Source organism: Nuphar pumila, chromosome 15 (genome assembly GCF_984573655.1).
Source record: "Nuphar pumila chromosome 15, dmNupPumi1.hap1.1, whole genome shotgun sequence".
NCBI classification, from domain to species: domain Eukaryota; kingdom Viridiplantae; phylum Streptophyta; class Magnoliopsida; order Nymphaeales; family Nymphaeaceae; genus Nuphar; species Nuphar pumila.
Genome location: NC_143263.1, coordinates 34,501,738 through 34,524,614, shown reverse-complemented (window position 1 = coordinate 34,524,614; position 22,877 = coordinate 34,501,738). Strand labels below are relative to the sequence as shown.

Here is a 22,877-nt window from a genome sequence, read left to right as displayed (position 1 = left end):
CGGCCTCCGCCCAAAGTTTTTTCGGAATATTTTGGGAAATTAGCAAAGTTCGTGTGGTTTCAATAATATGCCTATGTTTTCGTTCAACCAACCCATTTTGTTGGGGGGTTTTAGGACAAGACTTCTGATGAAGAATTCCATAGTTTTCAAGATAGCTTTTGAATTCATTGGAAAGGTATTCACCACCCGAATCGGTTCTAAAAATTTTTAATTTTTCATTGAATTGATTTAAAACCATCATATGAAATGTTTTAAAAGTTGAAAAAACTTCATGTTTATGTTTAAGAAAATATATCCAACTAAACCTAGTGAAATTGTCCACAAAGATAACATAGTAAGAGAAACCTCCCTTGGATATTACCGGAGTCAAACCCCATACATCGGAGTGAACAATTTCAAAAGGTTTTGTTGTAAACATGGATCTTTGAGGAAAAGGAAGACTTCTCATTTTTCCAAGAATACATTCATTACAAACAAAATTTTCATTACAAAGATGCTTAATAAAAGGCAAATAAGAGATTTTAACAATGTTGGGATGACCCAATCTCTTATGCCATACATGAATATCTTTGTTTTGAGCAACATTACAAAATTGATTCTTGAGAATTTTAAGAAAATCAACATAGTAGAGGTCTCCTCTCCTAGAGCCTTCCCCAATCAATTTCCCGGACTGGCGATCCTGTATCCAACATTTATTAGAAGAGAATTTTATATCGCAACCACAGTCCGAGAGTTGAGAAACGGAAAGTAAATTTAAGTTAATTTTTGGTATAAGACAAATTTTTGGGATAAAGAAGTCTTGTTTTTCAAAATTGCCCATTCCTTTTATTTCAAGAGGGGTTCCATCCGCCGTTAGGACAAAGGATGGAAGACCATTTTTAAAATAATCAGAAAGAAAGCAATGGCTTGGAGTCATATGAAACGAAGCACCGGAATCAAGTAACCAAGATGTCTTACTAAGAGAGGAGGAGGATGACATAGCGGCTCCAGAAATGCCTCCTTTGAGAAGAGGTTGAAGAGCATCCACAATTTGATGAAGCGAAAGAGGTTCATTTGAAGTTGAAGGCCGTTCCTCCGATTGGGATGCTAAAGCCGCGGCAAGAAATTTCTTCCATTTGGGACAATTGGGTTTGATATGTCCCGGTTCTTTACAAAAAATGGCAAGTTAATTTGCTATAATCTCTCTTGCCATATCGATCATTTTGCCCTTGATTTTTGAAATGGGGCGGTTTGTAAGTCTTCAAATTATTTCCAGGTCTTGATACGGCATTAACCACTTCATAGTCATTTTGAGAAAGTGTAGCAAGGATGCTTGGGTTATTTTTACAAATCCCCATACGTGTTTCCTCACCACTTAGCTTGGTGATGACATCTTCAATAGATGGGGAGGTGAAAGCCGATAGAAGAGGACCGAATTTGCTCAAATTCGGGTCTAAGACCATTTAGGAAGTTGAAAAAACGATCTTCCTCTAGTTGTTTGTGCCTTAATTCAATAGCTTCTCCGCTCCATTTTGGTTCGAGCATGGCAAACTCGTCCCAAATAGATGACAATTTGGCAAAATATTTCCGAATAGATAAATCATTTTGTTGAAGAGTCAAGGCTTTCTTTTGGAGATAGTATTTGTGAGACAAGTCCCTTGAAGTATACATTTTTTCAAGGTATAACCAAGCTTCGGAGGCCCTTTTAAATTTAATGATGTTGGCATTGATCTTGGTTTCTACGGACGAAAAAATCCAAGACAATATTTTGAAGTTCTTCATTTCCCACTCATCATGCCTTTTGGAATATTCTTCTAAGGCCTTTTGTCTATCTTCTCCTTCAAGAATCTTAATTTCCCCTTTCTCTATAGTAGAAAGCTTGGGTTCGGGTTCCGATATGGAGCCTTGAACGTAACCCCAAAGGCCTTTCCCTTTGATATGGGCTTCCATATTGCCGGCCCAAACATGGTAGTTCGAACCGCTAAGTTTAAACCCAAGGGAGAAATGAGAGTCTTTTTCACCCATTAGAGAGAAGAGAAGATGGAAAATAATGCGTACCTTAACGGATTTTCAACCTTTTCTTGACAAAAGTTGCTTCTAAAATATTGCCCGAAGTAAATGCTTCACTCAAAAACTTCACTAGCTTGAGGGCACGATTTTCGAGGTGCTTTACAAGAGACGAGATGCACGATCCTCTTTCTTCCAACGAGGCTTTGATACCATGTGCAAGTATCTTCAATAAGATACTAATATCAAGACCTTAATATTCTTGATATTAAACCCACCACGAAAGCACAATAAGAACACTTTAGAACACTTGTGCACAAAAAGCACAACTCACAAATACCTCACAAATGCACAAAGGCATAAAAACAATGGAATCGATTTATTGAGAACTTGGGCTTTGACACAAAGCCATAAAAGAATACAAGGGGAGAGCCCCTATTTATAACCACTCAAAAAGGAGCCTTGGAGGGGCTCCACTCATAGACGTTGGAGCCCCTCCAACGGTCACAAATGTGACCGTTGGAGGGGCCCAACGTCTATTTGAGTGGGCCCCCCAAGGTTCCTTTAAGTACAAAAAAAAAATAAAAAGAAAAATAAAGAAAAAGAAAAACTAAAAAGAAATTACAAACACATTCAAAAAGTGAATGTGCGTAAAATGAAGGAAAAGACGAAACTACCCCTACGACTAAATAAGAAGAAATATATATATTTTATATATATAATAAGTAGATACATATACATATATATTAATATATGTATATGTATTACCTTATATATATAAAATATATATATATATTACATTAGGTGATAAGGTACATAATTTAACATGGGAACATGAAGAACAAATGATCAAAGAATAGTAAGATCCAACAAAAAACAAAAGTATGCCAGTGAAACTCCCAACAAATCTTAATACTTAGGAGCCTGACCGCAAACCTTTTCATCTCGTGTGTAAAAGCACTCCAATAAAAGAGCCCGATCATCAGCATTAAGTGCTTGTTGAAGCAAAACACCAACAGAATCTGCACTAAGGAGTGGATCATTTGGAGGCTTTTCAATGGATGACCTGTTCATCTTGGAACCATCTTTTAAGTCTACACTTGCAAGTTTTTCTTCCATTGTTGGCTCCTCCATATTGTATGAAGTGATGGCCTCATTCACAGTGTCTTAATCAACCCAAAAGCAACAAAAAGACTTAATAAGCACTACACCTTTTATTGTAATAATAACTTATGGAAAAATGATGAATTATGAGAATAATACAGCATGAAATATAGAAAAAACCTATATCGTTCCTTATAGTTTTGAAAAGTGTGAGATAGCAAACTGACAAGAAGCTATAATTTATCCTTATGTCCAAGAATAGATAAGCAGCTGCATTGGTCACCTATAAAAGTATGTTTGTGTTAATAATCATATAGCTGTTAAAACATATGTAATAATACCATAATACCCGATAGGGGTATTATGGTCATTTCACAAAGTACCCCATAGGGGTACTTATTTTGTTTCTCGTATTTCACTATTTTTTATTTTTATTTTTATTTTTATTTTTGTATTTTTTGGATACCGAAAAGGGGCCCCACAATGGAGTCGTTGGGGCCACCAACGGTCACATATGTGACCGTTGGGGGCTCCCAACGACTCTATTGGGAGCCCCTTTGGTCTCCTCTTCTTATAAATAGGGGGAACCCCCCATGTATGTGGTATTGCTCTTGAGAGCTCCTCTTCAATAATAGTGATATTGTTTTTCATGTGTGTAGCCTTTTTATAAGGCCCTTTGTATATCCCTTAGTGGATTTTCTCTCTTGTGCTTGTTGCATTTGTCCGTGTGGGACATAGTGAATGCTTTAGCATTCTTGGTTTCTTCCGCTTATTTCATTACATGGTATCAAAGCCATAAGATCTTCTAAAGGTAAAATCTTGTATCTCTCTACTTCCTTTCTTTCTCACATCTTCCTTGTGTAGCAATGGAAGTCAAGATCGATCTATCATTCAAACTCAATGGAAAAAATTACATGATGTGGGCATCCGCAATGGAGAATAATCTCAAAGGCAAGAAGCTTTGGGGTTATGTAATGGGAACCGTTTCGGAACCCCAACTTAAGCTCACAAAGATGGAAGGAGATCAAGAGAAAGCACTTGAAGGCGATGCTCGTCTCAAGGCCATTGAAGATTATAATCATCAAATGGAAGATTGGGAGAGCAACCATGCAAAAATCCTTGCATGGTTTATGAATAATGTCGAACTTAAGGTATGTGCAAATATTGCAAAATTCCGCCGGGCAAATGAAGCTTGGTTTTTTATGAAGGGTATGTTTACCCAAAAGGATCTTGCAAGAGCTTATTTCTTGCAAGAAAAAGTAAGAACCACAAAACAAGGCGACATGAGCATACAAGATTACTATAGTGCTCTAAATCCTTTGTGGGATGAATTGGCTCTTTTAGAGCCTAAATGGGTATCTATGGAGGATGTGGTTCTAAGACAAAAACAAATGGAACAAGATAGATTGTTTCAATTTTTATTTGGGCTTCGTCCCGAATTTGAACAAGTGAGATCCTCACTTCTCCATAGATCCACGTTTCCTCCCTTAGAAGAAGCTATTGCCGAGATTACTCAAGAAGAGACTAGGCATAGCATGGGTAAAAGCATAGAGGAAGTTCTTGTCGTATCTAAACCCGGCAATCATGTTAAAACATACAAACCACCTCATTTTGGTAAGCAAGGGAGTGGTGGAAGAAAAATGATTATATGTCACCATTGTTATGAGCCGGGACATATTAAACCCGTTTGCCCAAAGCTAAATGGGGCATTCAAGCCAAAGGTGGCTTCCGTTGAAGAATCCACCACCAAAGAAGATGACGGCAAGAACGGGGATCTCAAAGACACTCTTGGACAAATCTCCTTGGCTCTTCAACAAATCTTAAAGGTCACTTCTTCCACCTCCGGTGCCGCCATTGCCTCATCATCACCTCCCGGTACGTACTCTTGGATTTTAGATTCCGGAGCTTCTTTTCACATGACCCCTCATGAAAATGCATTAACCAATGTGCACACCAATTCAAAAATGTCTTGTGTCTCTACGGCCGATGGAACTTTTCTCAAAATAAATGGTGTTGGAACTCTTGATTCTAAAAATGTTCAAAATTTCCTTGTTCCAAAAGTTAGAATAGTTCCAAAATTAAATCTTAACCTCTTTTCCGTTTCTCAAATAGCCGACCATGGATGTGAAATATCTTTCTCATCCCAAGGGTGCTTTGTGCAGGATCTCCGGTCCGGGAAGCGGATTGGGCAAGGCCATAGGAAGGGAGACCTTTATTTTATGGATAATTTAATGCTTCCAAATACCTCATTTTGTACTTATGTCCAAGACAAAAATATTGAAACTTGGCATAAAAGGCTTGGACATCCAAGTTACTCTAAAATGTATCTTTTTCCTTTTGGACCCAAGTTTTGTAAAGAAAAATATATCAATTGCAAAGATTGCATTTTTGGCAAAATGAAGTCTACTCCTTTTCCTATTAGATCCTTTGTGACAACAAGACCTTTTGAATTGGTGCATTCCGATGTTTGGGGGTCATCTCCGGTTCTATCTAAAGGTGGTTATTCATATTATGTTACTTTTATTGATGATTATACTAGATATGTGTGGATTTATTTTCTTAACTTTAAATCGGAAGTTTTTAACTTCTTTAAAGAATTCCATGCAAAAATTCAAAATCAATTTCAAAGTCAAATATCCATTCTTAGATCCGATTCGGGTGGAGAATACTTATCAAATGATTTTCAAGCATATCTAAAACAACATGGCATTTGTCATCAAAAATCTTGCCCAAGAACTCCTCAACAAAACGGTCTAGCGGAAAGAAAACATAGGCATATTTTGGAAACCACTAGATCCTTACTCATTTCTAAAAATATTCCTAAAAATTTTTGGGCCGAAGCCGTGTTAACCTCCACCTATTTAATCAATAGGATGCCATCTTCAAAATTGAATAATATCTCTCCTTATGAAAAACTTTTTAATATGACACCCGACTACAATCGTCTTCGGATTTTTGGGTGTAAATGCTTTGTTCTTTTACATAAAAGAGATAAATTGTCACCTAAAGCAATAGAATGTGTATTTTTAGGATATGGTGAAAATCAAAAAGGCTATAGATGCTTTGATCATAAAAACAATAAGTTATTTGTCTCCAAAGATGTAACCTTTTTAGAAGATGAAAATGGATTTGACATATTGGAAAAATCAAATGAAATTGATTATATGTTTATCAATGATCTTTTAGAAGATTCAAATGATGACTCTTTGAGTCATCCGGAAATTTTTGAGGTGAAAGAGTTTGTCTCATATGAAACTCTTTCACCTAAATATAGAGCTTGTCTAATAGCCTTGCATTCTTACTATGAACCCTCCCATTATAATCAAGCAAAAAGTATACCTCATTGGGTTGAAGCAATGAAAGTTGAACTAGATGCTTTAAATAAAGCTAAAACTTGGGAAATAGTTCACCTTCCTCCAAATAAGAAAGCTATAGGATGTCGATGGGTCTACAAAGTCAAAACAAAAAGTGATGGTTCCCTAGAGCGCTATAAAGCTAGATTAGTTGCTAAGGGATACTCACAAGAATATGGCATCGATTATGAGGAGACTTTTGCTCCCGTGGCTCGCATGACAAGCGTTAGAACTTTAATTGCGGTAGCATCATCTAAGAAATGGCCTATATTCCAATTAGATGTTAAAAATGCCTTTCTTAATGGTCAGTTGAATGAAGAAGTATATATGGATCCTCCGCCGGGAATCAGTGTTAACCAAGGTCAAACCCTTCGGTTATTAAAAGCCTTATATGGTCTTAAACAAGCCCCTAAGGCTTGGTATGATAGATTTAGTGCTATCATGTTACAATTGGGATTTCGCTCATGTTATACTGACACTGCTCTTTTTGTTAAAAATGCAGGTAATAGTATCATCATCCTTCTGCTTTATGTTGATGATATGATCATCACTGGCAATGATGAAAGCGGTATTCTTAAAGTTAAAAATATGTTAAAACATAATTTTGATATGTCTGATCTGGGTTTTCTCAGGTACTTTCTTGGCATAGAAGTTGCATACTCTCCTCGAGGGTATATACTGTCACAGATGAAGCTTGCTGCAGACATATGCTCCAAATCTGGGATTTCAGATGATAAAAAGGTGGAGACTCCCGAGGTTATCAATGCTAAACTACGACTGGAGGATGGAGTTCTGCTGGACGATCCTACGCCCTACAGGCAACTCATAGGCTCCCTCACCTATCTGACTATCACCAGGCCCGATATTGCTCATGCTGTGCACTCTGCAAGCCAATTTCAGCATGCTCCTACATCTGTGCATATGAGTGCTGTGCTCCGGATCATTCGATATATTAAAAATACTTTGAATAAAGGGCTATTCCTATCCTCAATCTCTTCCTTAGATTTACTAGCTTATACTGATGCTGACTGGGGAGGAAACCCAAATGATCGAATCTCAACTACTGGCTTTTGTGTATTCCTAGGAGATTCGCTAATTGCTTGGAGGTGCAAGAAACAGCAGAAAGTCTCATTGTCTTCTACTGAAGCAGAATACAGGGCTATGGCAACCACTACAATGGAGCTGGTGTGGCTTCGAAGTCTTCTTCAAGATATGGGAGTCGAAATTACTGGGGCTTCGAAGCTTTGTTGCGATAACAAAAGTGCTATCTACATTGCCAGCAACCACACTTTCCATGAGAGGACGAAACATATTGAAATGGATTGTCATTATGTACGTGATGAATATCTTCGTGGGACAGTAACACTGCCATATGTCACTTCAGAATATCAACTTGCTGATTTCTTCACCAAAGCCCTGCCTGCTCCTCGCTTCTTGTTCCTCCTTGGCAAACTTTCGGTCATTCCCCCGTAAAGTTTGAGGGGGTGTGTTAAAACATATGTAATAATACCATAATACCCGATAAGGGTATTATGGTCATTTCACAAAGTACCCCATAGGGGTACTTATTTTGTTTCTCGTATTTCACTATTTTTTATTTTTATTTTTATTTTTATTTTTGTATTTTTTGGATACCGAAAAGGGGCCCCACAATGGAGTCGTTGGGGCCCCCAACGGTCACATATGTGACCGTTGGGGGCTCCCAACGACTCTATTGGGAGCCCCTTTGGTCTCCTCTTCTTATAAATAGGGGGAACCCCCCATGTATGTGGTATTGCTCTTGAGAGCTCCTCTTCAATAATAGTGATATTATTTTTCATGTGTGTAGCCTTTTTATAAGGCCCTTTGTATATCCCTTAGTGGATTTTCTCTCTTGTGCTTGTTGCATTTGTCCGTGTGGGACATAGTGAATGCTTTAGCATTCTTGGTTTCTTCCGCTTATTTCATTACAATAGCTCAAACACCAAGTAATATGATCAATGAATGTAAGAGTGACCACTCGTTTATGGATGAGCACTATCCAAATATAGAACCGTATAAAGGGGAATAGTTACTGTTAGTTTAAATATTTTGCTAGGAGTGGTTGAATGGTTCTCGGCCCATCACTATATTAGGCCAAAAGCCATTATTACTGATCATGAATGAAAGGCAATAGTAAAATTGACTTTACAACAAAATCTAGGTTTATGGTACATGATTGTTCTTACATGCTTATACATAGTGGCTAGGGCAGTCAATGGTTCACATATTTGGTAGATCCAAAGATACCAAGAGAACATGCAGCCAGGTTCAGGTTCAGGTTCAGCTTTGGGCATAGAATAATCAAAGCCCAACCCCAAGTCCATTTAGTTTAAAGTGTTTAAAATGTCTTTACTTAAAAACACATATGAAAGACATGGGCTGGATTGGAATCCGACAAAAAAATACTGCTTAAACACAATCCATATATTACTCATGTTGGATTTGGGTCGACCCAAATCTAATCCATGTCAACATTTTTATGCCCACACCCAGAAATTCAGGTTCAGGGTAGGTAGGATACCCAAGACAAATACGACGTATCGACAACCTTACCCATATATATGTATGGCTTAATATCAGTGTTTAATGATTGTTTTGTTAATCAACCTGTTCAAAAAGCAAATACATACATCATAACAGATGTTTTGTTCAAGCTTATATTTAATTATTTATCAAAATGGAGAATTCATGAAACAATTGTGAGATGCCTTTTTCACTATTTCATTTTAATCTTAGCTCAAGAAACTTGGGATATTTGCTGCAACATTGGTAGTCAATGTTATAAAAAAATGTATGTATCATAAGATGTGAAATGACACGTGACTTTATTTGTCCCGAACTGACACAATACAACCCTAAAAATTAGAGTATTGGTCCTATATCGTGTGATTGCATGATACCAGTACACCTGAAGCTTATTTTTCCAAGAGCCCCTTTTGCAATTTCTTCTGAAGTCCACACACTTTTAACCGAAATTTTTAACATTGCTTTTTACTGCCAAACACACCCTAAGGCCCTGTTTGGATGACACTCAAAACCATGTTTAAAACCTGGTTTTCACATGAAAACTGAAAACCATGTTTGTTGCTTGTTTGGAAGACATCAAACCTGGTTTTCATGAAAACCAAATTTGGCAAAACTTGGTTTAAACCAAGTTTTGAAAAACTCCACCTACCCCCTGTTAAAATGTATACTCAAAAGCATTATTGTAAGTATAAATATATATACTTATATACATAGAGATACGTATACATATATTATATGTATACGTATCTCTATATATAAGTATATATATTTATACATTTTTCTCTTTTTACCCGATAAGGGTATTTTTGTCTTTTCACATTTTGCGCATATCCCATTTGGAATATGTTGTACTTTTTTTCCTTTTTCTTTTTATTTTTTGTAATTCTTTTTTCCTTTTATTTTTGCCTTTTTGCACATTCAAAAAGGGGCATTGGGGGTCTCCCCAATAGAGTCGTTGGGGAGCCCCCAACGGTCACAATTGTGACCGTTGGGAGCTCCCCAACGACTCCTTTGGGAAGCCCCCTCTTGCCCTCTTCTTTCTTGTATAAATAGGGGTGTTCCCCCTTGTTGTAGAATAAGCTTGAGAGTCTCAAGCATTTGCTTTTATATATTGAAATACATGCATTATTGCATGTTTATTATTTATACGCTTTTTGCGTATCTTGTTCAAGTGTTGTGAGAGTGCTTTCGTGCACTTCTTTTATAAGGTTTTTATGCTTGTTTATGTATTGTCTCTTCGTAGACAATTTCACATGGTATCAGAGCTCGGTTGGTGATTGGAGATCGTGAGATCCGCCTTTGTTCGAGTGCCTCGAAAACCGTGCCTTCGGATTTTTTGAGATTGAAGTGGTGAATCTTGCTTCTCAAATATTTTAGAAGGATCTTGTGCTAAGAAGAAGTTGAAACATCGTATTGGTATGTCTTTTTTCTTCTTCTCTCTACGTCTTAATGGGTGAGAAAGAGGCTCACTTTGCCCTTGGCTTCAAGTTGAATGGGTCCAACTATCATATTTGGGCCGGGAATATGGAGGCCCACATAAAAGGAAAAGGATTGTGGGGTTATGTGCAAGTAACTATTCCGGAACCGGAACCCAAGATAACCATAATGGACGGAAGTGAAATCAAGATTCTTGAGGGAGAGGAAAGGATCAAAGCTCTTGAAGAATACTCAAAGAAACACGACGAATGGGAAATGAAGAACTTCAAGATTCTTTATTGGTTCTTCGCATCCGTCGAAATGAAGATTAATGCCAACATTATCAAATTCAAAAAGGCATCGGAAGCTTGGCATTATCTCGAGAAGATGTATACATCAAGAGATCTATCTCATAAGTATTACCTTCAAAAGAAGGCCCTCTCCCTTACTCAAGGTGAAATGTCTATTAGGGAATATTTTGCCGATCTTTCCTCTATTTGGGATGAGCTCTCTATGCTTGAACCAAAATGGAGTGGAGAGGCAATTGAACTCCGCCACAAGCAACTTGAAGAAGATCGTTTCTTCAATTTTTTGAATGGGTTGAGACCGGAATTTGAGCAAATAAGGTCATCACTTCTATCCTCATTTACTCCTCCCTCTCTTGAAGATGTTCTCACCAAACTAAGTGGTGAGGAGACTCGTATGAATTTATGTAAACAAGGACCAAGTGTTCTTATGGTTCCTTGTAATTATGAAGAAAATAATGAGGTTAATGCCGTATCAAGACCCGGAAATAATGTAAAGACCTATCGTCCTCCTCACTTTAAATTCCAAAATCAAGGAGGAGATGGTGGACAAAGAGGGAAGCGGGACTATAGTAAGACTATATGTCACTTTTGTAAAGAACCGAGGCATATCAAGCCGGTATGTCCCAAATGGAAGAAGCTTCTTGCTATGGCCATCACCGGCGCACCACAAAAGGAAGAGGCATCATCAAGTGGGTCACTCTCGTTGAACCAAATAATGGAAGCCCTTCAACCTCTTCTCAAGGGAGCTACATCCGGTGCCGCCGTGTCTACTTCTTCCATTCCAGGTAAAGTCTCTTGGCTTTTGGACTCAGGTGCATCCTTTCATATGTCCCCAAACATGTTTTCACTTTCCGATTATTCAAAAAATGCTTCTCCATCCTTTGTTTCCACTGCGGATGGAACTTCTCTTGAAATTAAAGGAATAGGTAATTTTGAAACTCAAGATTTTTTTATTCCAAAAATTAGATTTATACCTAAACTTAATTTAAATCTTCTTTCTGTTTCTCAACTCTCGGATCATGGTTGTGATATTAAATTTTCATGTGATAAATGTTTAATACAGGATCGCCTGTCCGGGAAATTGATTGGGGAAGGCTTTAGAAAAGGCGATTTATACTACATGGAATCTCTTCGAGTTTCAAAATCTTTTTGTAATGTTGCCCGAAACAAAGATATAAACATGTGGCACAAAAGACTTGGTCATCCTAATATCACCAAGTTGTCTTACTTACATTTTGCAAAAGACCTATGTAAAAGTTCCTTTTCTTGTAATGACTGTATTCTCGGAAAAATGAAAAGTTTACCTTTTGAGCAAAGAACTATGTTCTCATCAAAACCCTTTGAAATTGTTCATTCCGATGTTTGGGGACCGGCACCTGTTGTCTCAAAAGAAGGTTTTTCTTATTATGTTATTTTTGTGGATGATTTCTATAGATACTCATGGATCTTTTTTCTTAAATTCAAACATGAAGTCTTTTCATGCTTTAGAACTTTTCATTCGATGATCAAGAATCAATTTAATAGTAACATAAAGATTTTTAGAAGTGATTCTGGAGGAGAATATCTCTCCAACCAATTTAAAATATATCTTGAAGATCAAGGAATCATTCACCAAAGGTCTTGTCCTAAAACCCCCCAACAGAATGGGTTGGCCGAAAGAAAACATAGACATATTATTGAGACCACTAGAACCCTTCTTATTTCCCAAAACATACCAAAAAATTTTTGGGCTGAAGCTGCTCTTGCTTCTGTTTATCCGATAAATCGTTTGCCTTCTAGATTATTAGGAAAAATATCCCCTTTTGAGATTTTATATAAACTTGAACCAGATTATAATAGGTTACGAGTCTTCGGTTGTAAGTGTTTCATACTTACGGATAAGAATGACAAACTCTCTCCCAAGGCTATCACCTGCGCTTTTCTTGGCTATTCTGAAACTCAAAAGGGATTTCGGTGTTATGATCTTCGAGAAGATAAGTTATATGTCTCTAGAAATGTAACTTTTTTGGAAAATGAAAGTGGATTTGAAAAAAATGTTTCGCAACAAGAAAATTTTGATTATTCCTTCCTTTTTGACTTATTGTCTAGTAATGATGATATATCTAGTGATGATGATGTATCATCAAACCATGATGAGGACATTGAGGGTAATGCCGAAGAGCATAACCAACAAGAAGGCAGGATTTCAAGTGATCCAATAACATACTCACGTAGAAACCAAGACACCTTTAGAAGTGCTATTGATCAATATAGTGAACTTGTTCCTGTTCTCGATCACCGTAGATCTGAGAGGAATAGGAGACCTCCAACTCGTTTTGTCTCCTTTGATTCCTTTTCACCCCGATATAGGGCTTGTCTTAGTGCCATTCATTCTTATTTTGAACCTAGAAATTTTGAAGAAGCTAAAAAAATGTATAGAATGGCAAGAAGCTATGCAAAATGAACTTAATGCTCTTAAAAGGGCTGAAACTTGGGATTTCGAAACTCTACCCATAGGAAAGAAAACTATAGGTTGTCGATGGGTTTTTAAGGTTAAAACTAAGAGTGACGGATCCCTTGAAAGGTATAACGCTCGCTTAGTTGCAAAAGGATATGGGCAAGAGTATGGAATTGATTATGAAGAAACTTTTGCTCCTGTAGCCCGAATGGTTACAGTTAGATGTCTTATCACTATTGCATTTATTAAAAATTGGAATATTTTTCAAATGGATGTAAAAAATGCTTTTTTAAATGGTGATCTTAACGAAGAAGTGTATATGGATGCTCCACCAGGCATGGAGATCCCTAAAGATAAAGTTCTTCATCTTCGAAAGGCCCTTTATGGTTTGAAACAGGCCCCCAAAGCTTGGTATGACAGATTTACCAGTGTAATGCTGGAAAATGGTTTCTCCTCCTGTTATACTGACACTGCTCTATTTACTAGAAAATCTAAGGCAGGGATTGTAATATTGTTACTATATGTTGATGACATGTTAATTACAGGTGATGATATTCAAGGAGTCAAGGGTATTAAGTCCGTCTTGACTTCAAAATTTGAGATGTCAGACTTGGGTTTTCTGACATATTTTCTTGGAATTGAGGTTGCTTATTCGCAACGTGGTTATTTTCTATCTCAGTCTAAGCTTGCTTGTGAGATTATTGACAGATCAGGGATTTCTGATGACAAAGTATGCGAAACTCCTGAAGTTGTGGGAGCAAAAATGAAGATTGACGACGATGTTCCTCTAACGGATCCTACTCCTTACAGGCAGTTGGTAGGTTCCTTAATGTATCTTAGCATTACTCGACCCGATTTGTCACATGCTATACACATCGCCAGCCAATTTCAGCATGCTCCTACAACTGTTCATATGAGTGTTGTGCTTCGCATCATCAGATATTTAAAGGGAACGGTGAATAAGGGAGTATTCATATCTTCTTCTTCTGAATTAAAATTGCTTGCTTATACTGACTCAGATTGGGAGGTGACCCTAGTAACCGTCACTCCACCACTGGTTTTTGTATTTTCTTAGGAGAATCGTTGATCTCGTGGCGATGTAAGAAGCAACAGAAGGTATCCTTATCATCCACTGAAGCCGAATACAGAGCCATGGCATCCACTACCATGGAAATTGTATGGATTCGACGCCTCTTGGAAGATATGGGAGTGCCTATCAGAGAACCAACTAAGTTGTGCTGCGACAATAAAAGTGCAATCTATATTGCCAAAAACCACACCTTTCACGAGCGAACAAAGCATATTGAGATGGACTGCCATTATGTCAGGGAAGAATACTTGAAGAAGGTCATTGATTTACCATACGTGACGTCTGAATATCAACTTGCGGACTTCTTCACAAAAGCTCTTTGTTCGCCTAGATTTCATTTCCTCCTTGACAAACTTGCGGTTATCACACCGTAAGTTTGAGGGGGTGTTAAAATGTATACTCAAAAGCATTATTGTAAGTATAAATATATATACTTATATACATAGAGATACGTATACATATATTATATGTATACGTATCTCTATATATAAGTATATATATTTATACATTTTTCTCTTTTTACCCGATAAGGGTATTTTTGTCTTTTCACATTTTGCGCATATCCCATTTGGAATATGCTGTACTTTTTTTCCTTTTTCTTTTTATTTTTTGTAATTCTTTTTTCCTTTTATTTTTGCCTTTTTGCACATTCAAAAAGGGGCATTGGGGGTCTCCCCAATAGAGTCGTTGGGGAGCCCCCAACGGTCACAATTGTGACCGTTGGGAGCTCCCCGACGACTCCTTTGGGGAGCCCCCTCTTGCTCTCTTCTTTCTTGTATAAATAGGGGTGTTCCCCCTTGTTGTAGAATAAGCTTGAGAGTCTCAAGCATTTGCTTTTATATATTGAAATACATGCATTATTGCATGTTTATTATTTATACGCTTTTTGCGTATCTTGTTCAAGTGTTGTGAGAGTGCTTTCGTGCACTTCTTTTATAAGGTTTTATGCTTGTTTATGTATTGTCTCTTCGTAGACAATTTCACACCCCCCATGCCCCCACCACCCCTTCGTCGCCTCCTACCCCCTTTCCACGTTTGAACTATATCATACACCTGCCATTTTCAACCAACAACCAGTTGGAAAATGGCTGTCGGCAGTACCAGCCGGCCATTTTCCCTGACAAAATGGCCAAAAAACATCCTCTCCTTTGCTTTTTTAATGGTTGTCTGGCCATTTTCTAATGAGCCACCAACTGGGAAATAGCACCGATGGCATCATCTTGGCCATTTCCTGGCCGGTGGCTTAGTCGAAAATGGCCATCAAGTCTTTTATTTTTCTTTTAGGTTTTTTTTTCTTTTTTTGCTCAGCCATTTTTCAGTCAGAAAATGACTGGCAAATTTTCTTTTTATTTTTTCATTTTTTTTCATTTTTTTCATTTTTAGTTTTCCGGCTATGTCACATAGGTGTGGGTGCGGATGCAGCGATGTGGCACTTTAAAAAAACTTGGGTGCGGGGGTGCAGGGTGGGTGTATATATATATATATATATATATATATATATATATATATATATATATATATATATATGAGAACTAGAAATATGGGCATTTCCAACACTTTTTTTGCAAATCCAACCATGTGGATGTGCTTGGCATGGTGAATTTGATAGGAATTAACCATTGGATCGTGTATTTTCGATGAAAAAATGTGATTTTCGAATGCTTGAATATTTATGAAGATTATGAGCCATTGGTTTTAAAGACTTAAAAAAATCTCGTTTATGCATCAAAATCGGATGATTCAAGAGCGGGTTCTTATCAAACCAAGCATGTAGATCACATCCGTACTGTTAGATTCAAGAGAAAAGAACAAAAAAACCATAAAAATCGTGGTTCACACATTAGTTCTCATATTTCCGGTTCTCAAAATCTAGTATATATATCAAGAGTTTTAAGTTAACATTATGTGTACCAATCGGTAAATGGCTGGGTCGGTGCCACCCCGGCCATTTCACAACCAGTGGCTAAAAGGAAAATGTCCTACTAACATTTCTTTTTAGTTTTTTTTTTCTCTTTTTCACCTTTTCTCTCCAGCCATTTTCTGGCCAGTCACCGCCAGGGTGCCACCTTTGCCAGACTGCACCACCACTGTCATTCCCCATCAGAAAATGGTTGGCCAGCATTTATTTTTAGTTTTTCTTTTTTTTTCCTTAAGTTTTTTTATTTTAGGACTTCGGCAATTTTTCGACCAGTCACCAAACAAAAAATGTCCAAGGTGGTGCCACCCTTGCACCATCCCAAACATTTTCTGACTGGTGGCTAGTTGGGAAATGCATGCCCAGCTTTTATTTTTATATTTTTCATTTTTTAGGCCCTTTGGCCAGTCACTAGCTTAAAAAAGGCCATCGTTTTTTTTATATAGATTTGGAAACCTAAAAACCTAGTTTTTCAGGTTTTGGGTCATCCAAAAGCTAACAAAACCTAGTGTTTGGCAAAAACCAGGTTTGAAGTCAAAACTAGGTTGCTAAGAAACCTAGTTTTGCCTATGTCATCCAAACGGGGCCTAATATGTTTTCTTTGTTTGATAGTCCAACATTGGATAATTTACATTTTTCTTATTAGTTATGAATGATGTAACTATATTGTTATCCTGATTCTTGGGTATTTGATATTTTATTTGGTTGATTATTATTTCTTATGTGATATTTTGGCTTTGTTTTGTAGTTAATAGCAGTGCTTCTTGCATTATGATTTTTCAACTTTTTATTTTTTAAGGGAATCTTTTGTGATGTTTATGATACGTTAATATTTTCGAAGATTTATGACACAAGTGACCATGCACATTTTACAACCCTTGGTGACAATTAGCTGCTGTCCATTGGTAGGGGAAAAGGAATAACCTATACACCTTGTTCCTTCCTTCAATTGGATTGTGCTACTTCCAATCATTTTGCTTTTTTCTTTAAATTTCAACTTTCAAAAAATCTTATATTATTCACTCCAAGTACTCCACTACTTCCCCTTTAAAAAAATCCTTCATTACATAGTTTCAAGCAATAATTACATTGAAAAACCATAAATTTCATATCTATTAAGCATCTTAAGCTGATCATGAATAGAGAATTGAAGGACATTTTCATCTTATCAAACTCATCTATGAATCTTGTCGCACTTCCCTCTTAATTATGTTTTAAATCATGTTGTATGCCCACCTTGGTATCAAAAGATAAAGGTGTACAATGCAGGTCATCAAGGCATACTACATCCACGCCCCACAGTGTAGTATCATTCCATATCACATGATACTGTGCTTTATTGTACTAAAGTGTACAATATGACCCATACTATATTAGTTGATAACATATTGGAAGTTGAAACCAAGGATTTTCTAGAGTTACCAGAAGCTTCTTAGCTAGGAGAAAAGCATGCTTCTGGGAAACTCGCTTTGGAAGCATGATACTTCTTGTTTCTAAAACTTGATGTGAATCTCGATTCTCCCACGCTTCTATGCTTTCCACATGCTTCATTCATGCTTTATATATGTCATCTTGTGCTTCTTTTCATGTTTTCTATTGGCTTTTTCTCACACTTCCCACTCACTTTCCATGTGCTTCCTTTAAATTAATAACCATCAATTTTAGATTTTGACAAAAATTTAATTCTCATGCTAAAAAATCATGAAATTCAAGAATGGTCATTTTTATTTTTGTTTTTATTCGCTTCCCATTCAATTCTCATATTGCTTGGTTTTCTATTCCCATTTTGCTTTCAAATAGATGTCACACTTCTCGCTTCCTATATATTTTAAAATGCCTCGCTTTTTGCTTCCACTTTCCGTATCGTTTCCTACTTTCGCTTCCCAGTATGGCAGCCTTGGAATTTTCCAATAAGTTCTTAAATTATTCCCTGGCCTGCTTTGAGTATTTTTTTTATACATATAGGATCATTTTGAATTTATTTTTCACACCCAAAAAAAAATTGGATTTTTCATGATTTTCTCCTATTCTAACTATTGAGACTACATTCTGTTAAAATATGTAATCTCATATAATATCTCATATGTAATCTCATAGACATGTAATGTTTTATCTCCTTTCTAGTTTGGATTTTTCGTTTAATTAATTCTAGTTAAAATACAACTAGAATTAGCCAAACCAGTCCATCATTGGATTGATTTGGCCTTTACCTTTTTGACTAGTCAAAAAGGTAAATCCAAAAAGAGTTGTTGGACTCCCCAACAGCTCTATTAGAGGCGTTGGAGAGTCCAACAGCTCTCTTAAGGCTTCTCTCTACCTCTCTATAAATATGAGGCTATTCCCCTTGTAAAGACTTACTCTTGTTTTGGGTTTTTATCTCAAATCAATAAAATTGTTTATTTTTCATTTTTATACCCGTTTCGGGTTGTGTGTATTCTTAAGTTCTCTTTGTGAACCTTTGTGGTTCTTATGGTGTATTTGTGAGAACTTGTTGAGAGACATTTGTTGTAGCGTATTTTTCACTTTCTTACATGGTATCAGAGCAAGGTCGGTGGATGTGTATTGGGAAGCGTGCCATGCAACTACTCTTCAAGAAAGTGAAGTCTCTTTGAAGGAGTGATCGTGTGTAGCCTTGAAGGGTGTGGAAGGCTACTTATTTTCGATCTTTGTGGTTAAAATATTCCTCTTCCCACTTGTTTTTTTTTCTTCCCCTCTCATTCCCAAGCTTGTAAAATGGATGACAATGATAATGTCACCATTAAGTCCATAAAACTCAACGATTCAAACTATGTAACATGGGCTTCAATCATGAAGCATCTTATTTGGGGAAAGGGTCTATGGGGCTTAGTTGATGGAACCGATAAGGAACCTAAACTAACGCTCACTAAAGAAGAAGGTGGAAGAGAAGTACCTCTTTCGGAGGTGGAAAAAACTAAGGCCATCTCCACATATGAAAAGGAATGGAAAGAATGGAGAATGGGTCACGCCAAGATCATGTCTTGACTAATTTCTAGTGTAGACATAAAGAAGTGTTCAAGTCTCGCAAAATTTGAACATGCTAATGATGCGTGGGAATATCTTAAGAGAATGTATTCTCTTAAAGATATTGCTCATATATGTAACTTACAAGAAAAGGTTCGGAATATGGTTCAAGGGGAGAGAAGTATTAGATAATACTACAATAGCTTAACCGAACTATGAGAAGAGTTGGCTCTTCTTGAACCAAAGTGGCATTGTCCACATGACATTAAGCTTCGCCAAAATCAAGTAAATGCGGAACATTTTTTTCAATTTATAAATGGGTTGAGACCCGAATTTGAATAAACCAAGTTCGCTCTTCTACATTGGGGAAATGTTCCCTCTATTGAAGATACCATTGAAGAGCTAAGTGTGGAAGAAAATAGACTCAAGAAATGAGTCGACAAAAGCGATGATGATACAGTTTTAGTTATATCTAGACCAGGTAATCACATTCGCACATACAAACCTCCACATATTGGGAGAATAAACAATGAAAGGCAAGGAGGCGATTTTGAAAGGAGAAAAGTTATTTGTTATTACTGTCATGAACCCGGACATATTAAAACTTACTGTCCAAAGTTGAAAAAATCTTATGAGAAGAAGGTAGTTGTTGTTGAATCAAAAGAATTAAATGAGACATCCATTGGAAACATGTCCCTGTCTCAGCTGGTGGAGGCTCTACAACCTTTTCTTAAAGGAACTTCTCCCTCAGCTGGAGTAGCGATCTCTTCTGTTGGCACCTCCGATCCAGGTAAACCCCTATGGCTTCTTGACTCTGGTGCTTCTTTTCACATGACACCAAATTTAAAATTATTGTCGCATTGTTATGACTCAAGTGGATCGAGTGTTTTTACTGCGGATGGAACATCCCTTAGATAAAAGGAATAGGAAATTTCGAAAATAACTCTCAAAACTCAAAAGGATTTTGTGTTCCAAAGATTAGATATATCCCCAAACTTAATCTAAATCTCTTATCTGTTTCTCAATTAACTGATCATGGGTGTAATGTTTCCTTCTCTTCTCATGATTGTCAAGTACAGGATCACCAGTCAGGGAAGCTGATTGGGGAAGGCCATAGAGAAGGAGGTTTATATTACATGGATTTTTTGGAATTACCCAAGAAAACATTATGCTGCAATGTTCAAAAAGTAGGCTTGGATCTTTTACACCAAAGATTTGGTCACCCTTGTATATCCAAGCTTCAGTACTTTCCAAACATGGAAAAAATTGTAATTTTGAAACTTTCACTTGTGAAAAATGTATTCTTGGAAAAATGAAACGACTAGCATTTCAAGAAAGAACTTTTGTCGCCACTCGACCAGTTGAATTAATTCACTCTGATGTTTGGGGTCCTGCACTAGTTACGTCAAAAGGTGGGTTTTTATACTATGTAATTTTCGTGGATGACTTTACACGATATACCTGGATTTACTTTCTCAAACACAAATTTGAAGTGTTCTCTTTTTTTCAAATATTTCATAATATGGTCAAAAATCAATTTAAGAATGATATTTCAATATTTCGCACTGATTCAGGGGGGAGAATTTTTATCAATTGAATTTAAAGAATATTTGAACTCACATTTCACACCAAAAATCTTATCCCTATACCCCTCAACAAAATGGGTTAGCTGAGAGAAAACACAGACACATTATAGAAACAACTAGAACACTACTTATCACGCATCAAGTTCCTAAAGTTTTTTGGGCCGAAGCTATTTTGACTGTTGTGTATCTTATTAATAGGATGCCCTAATCCTCAATAAAGAATATTTCTCCTACTGAAAAGCTTTATAAACAAAAACCTGATTATTCTAGACTAAGGGTGTTTGGGTGCAAGTGCTTTGTTTTTACAGATAAGAATGATAAATCCTCTCCCCGTGCTATACCCTGTACTTTTTTAGGATATGCAAATAATAAAAAAGGATACAGATGTTTTGACCCTAAAAACAACAAGTTATACGTTTCAAGGAATGTATCCTTTCTAGAAAATGAAAGTTTTTTTGAAAACAAAAATTCTACTGAAATAGATGAGTATTCCTTCTTGTTGGATCTAGTTCCAAAGGATAGTGTAAGAGAAATTGATCTAGATGATCAGATGGATGTGATTGATTCTGATCCTCATAGAAATAGTCAAGATTGTATTCAATACTCTAGACTAGGAAATTTAGAAAGACAGTGTGCCCTGGATAAATACACAAGGGAACATGAATCTGCCTCTTCATCTAGAAAATCCACTAGGATCTCGAGGGTTCCTGCAAAGTTTGTGTCATATCAGTCTTTTTCACCAAAACATCAAGCCTTTATTGCTCTAATTCATTCCTATGAAGAACCTCCCAGTTATGATATAGCCAAGGATCAACCAGAATGGGTCAAGGCTATGAAAGTCGAATTAGAAGCCTTAGAAAAAACAAATACTTGGACCATTCAAGACCATCCTCCAAACAACAAGAAACCTATTGGTTGTCGATGGGTGTACAAGGTGAAAACCAAGAGTGATGGCACTCTTGAAAGATTCAAGGCCCGGTTGGTGGCAAAAGGCTATTCCCAAGAATATGGAATAGACTATGAAGAGACCTTTGCCCCAGTAGCTAGAATGATCATTGTTAGAATCCTAATAGCTCTTGCATCAATAAAGGGATGGCATATCTTTCAAATGGATGTTAAAAATGCTTTTCTAAATGGAACTTTAGCTGAAGAAGTATACATGGACCCACCACCAGGAATGAATATACCTAAAGGGAAAACACTTCGCCTAAACAAGGCTTTATATGGTCTCAAGCAAGCTCCAAAAGCTTGGTATGATAAGTTTAGTAAGGTTATGCTTGATTTTGGTTTTCGATTTTGTCTTATTGACACAGCTTTGTTTGTTAAGAATTCTGATGCAGGTATTATCATCCTTCTACTCTATGTTGACGACATGATCATCACTGAAAGTGATAAACAGGGAGTTTATGATATTAAAAAATTTCTCAAAATACATTTTGAAATGAGTGATTTGGGTTTTTTGAAATATTTTCTTGGTATAGAAGTTGCCTACTCACCTAGAGGTTACTTGCTAACTCAATCTAAGTTTGCATTAGATATTGTTGCCAGGTCAGGTATTTCAGATGAAAGACATGTTGATACTCCTAAGATTGTGAATGTCAAAATGAAGATTGATGATGGAGAGTCACTCGAGAATCCGACTCCGTATAGGCAACTTGTTGGGGTTCTATCGTATCTATCTATCACAAGACCTGACATTACACATGCGGTCCATACAGTCAATCAATTTCAACATGCTCCAACTTCTGTTCATATGGGAACAGTTTTGCGTATTATTAGATATATCAAAAATTCTATTTCTCGAGGATTATTTTTATCTCCTTCCTCTAACTTAGAATTGCTTGCTTATACTGATGCAGACTGGGGTGGTGATCCAAATGACTGCCACTCAACTACAGGTTTTTGTGTCTTTTTGGGAGAATCCTTGGTGTCTTGGCGATGTAAGAAGCAACAAAAGGTCTCTCTCTCATCAACTGAAGCTGAATATAGGGCAATGGCTACAACTACTATGGAATTAGTCTGGCTTCGACGTCTACTTTCCGATATGGGAGTTGAAAGTCCAAAAGCATCAAATCTGTGTTGTGACAACAAGAACTCTATCTATATTGCAAGCAATCGGACATTTCATGAACGCACCAAGCATATAGAAATGG

At 36.9% G+C, this 22,877-nt stretch overlaps 1 protein-coding gene across 1 annotated transcript in view; it reads right to left on the bottom strand.

The window, feature by feature from the left end:
- Positions 1-22,877, bottom strand: part of LOC149815093 (uncharacterized) — a 62,985-nt gene that overhangs the window by 27,509 nt on the left and 12,599 nt on the right. The window contains exon 8 of the mRNA XM_089989372.1: positions 2,923-3,152. Coding sequence (XP_089845498.1) covers positions 2,923-3,152 — 230 coding nt within the window. The remainder of the gene's footprint in view (positions 1-2,922; positions 3,153-22,877) is intronic.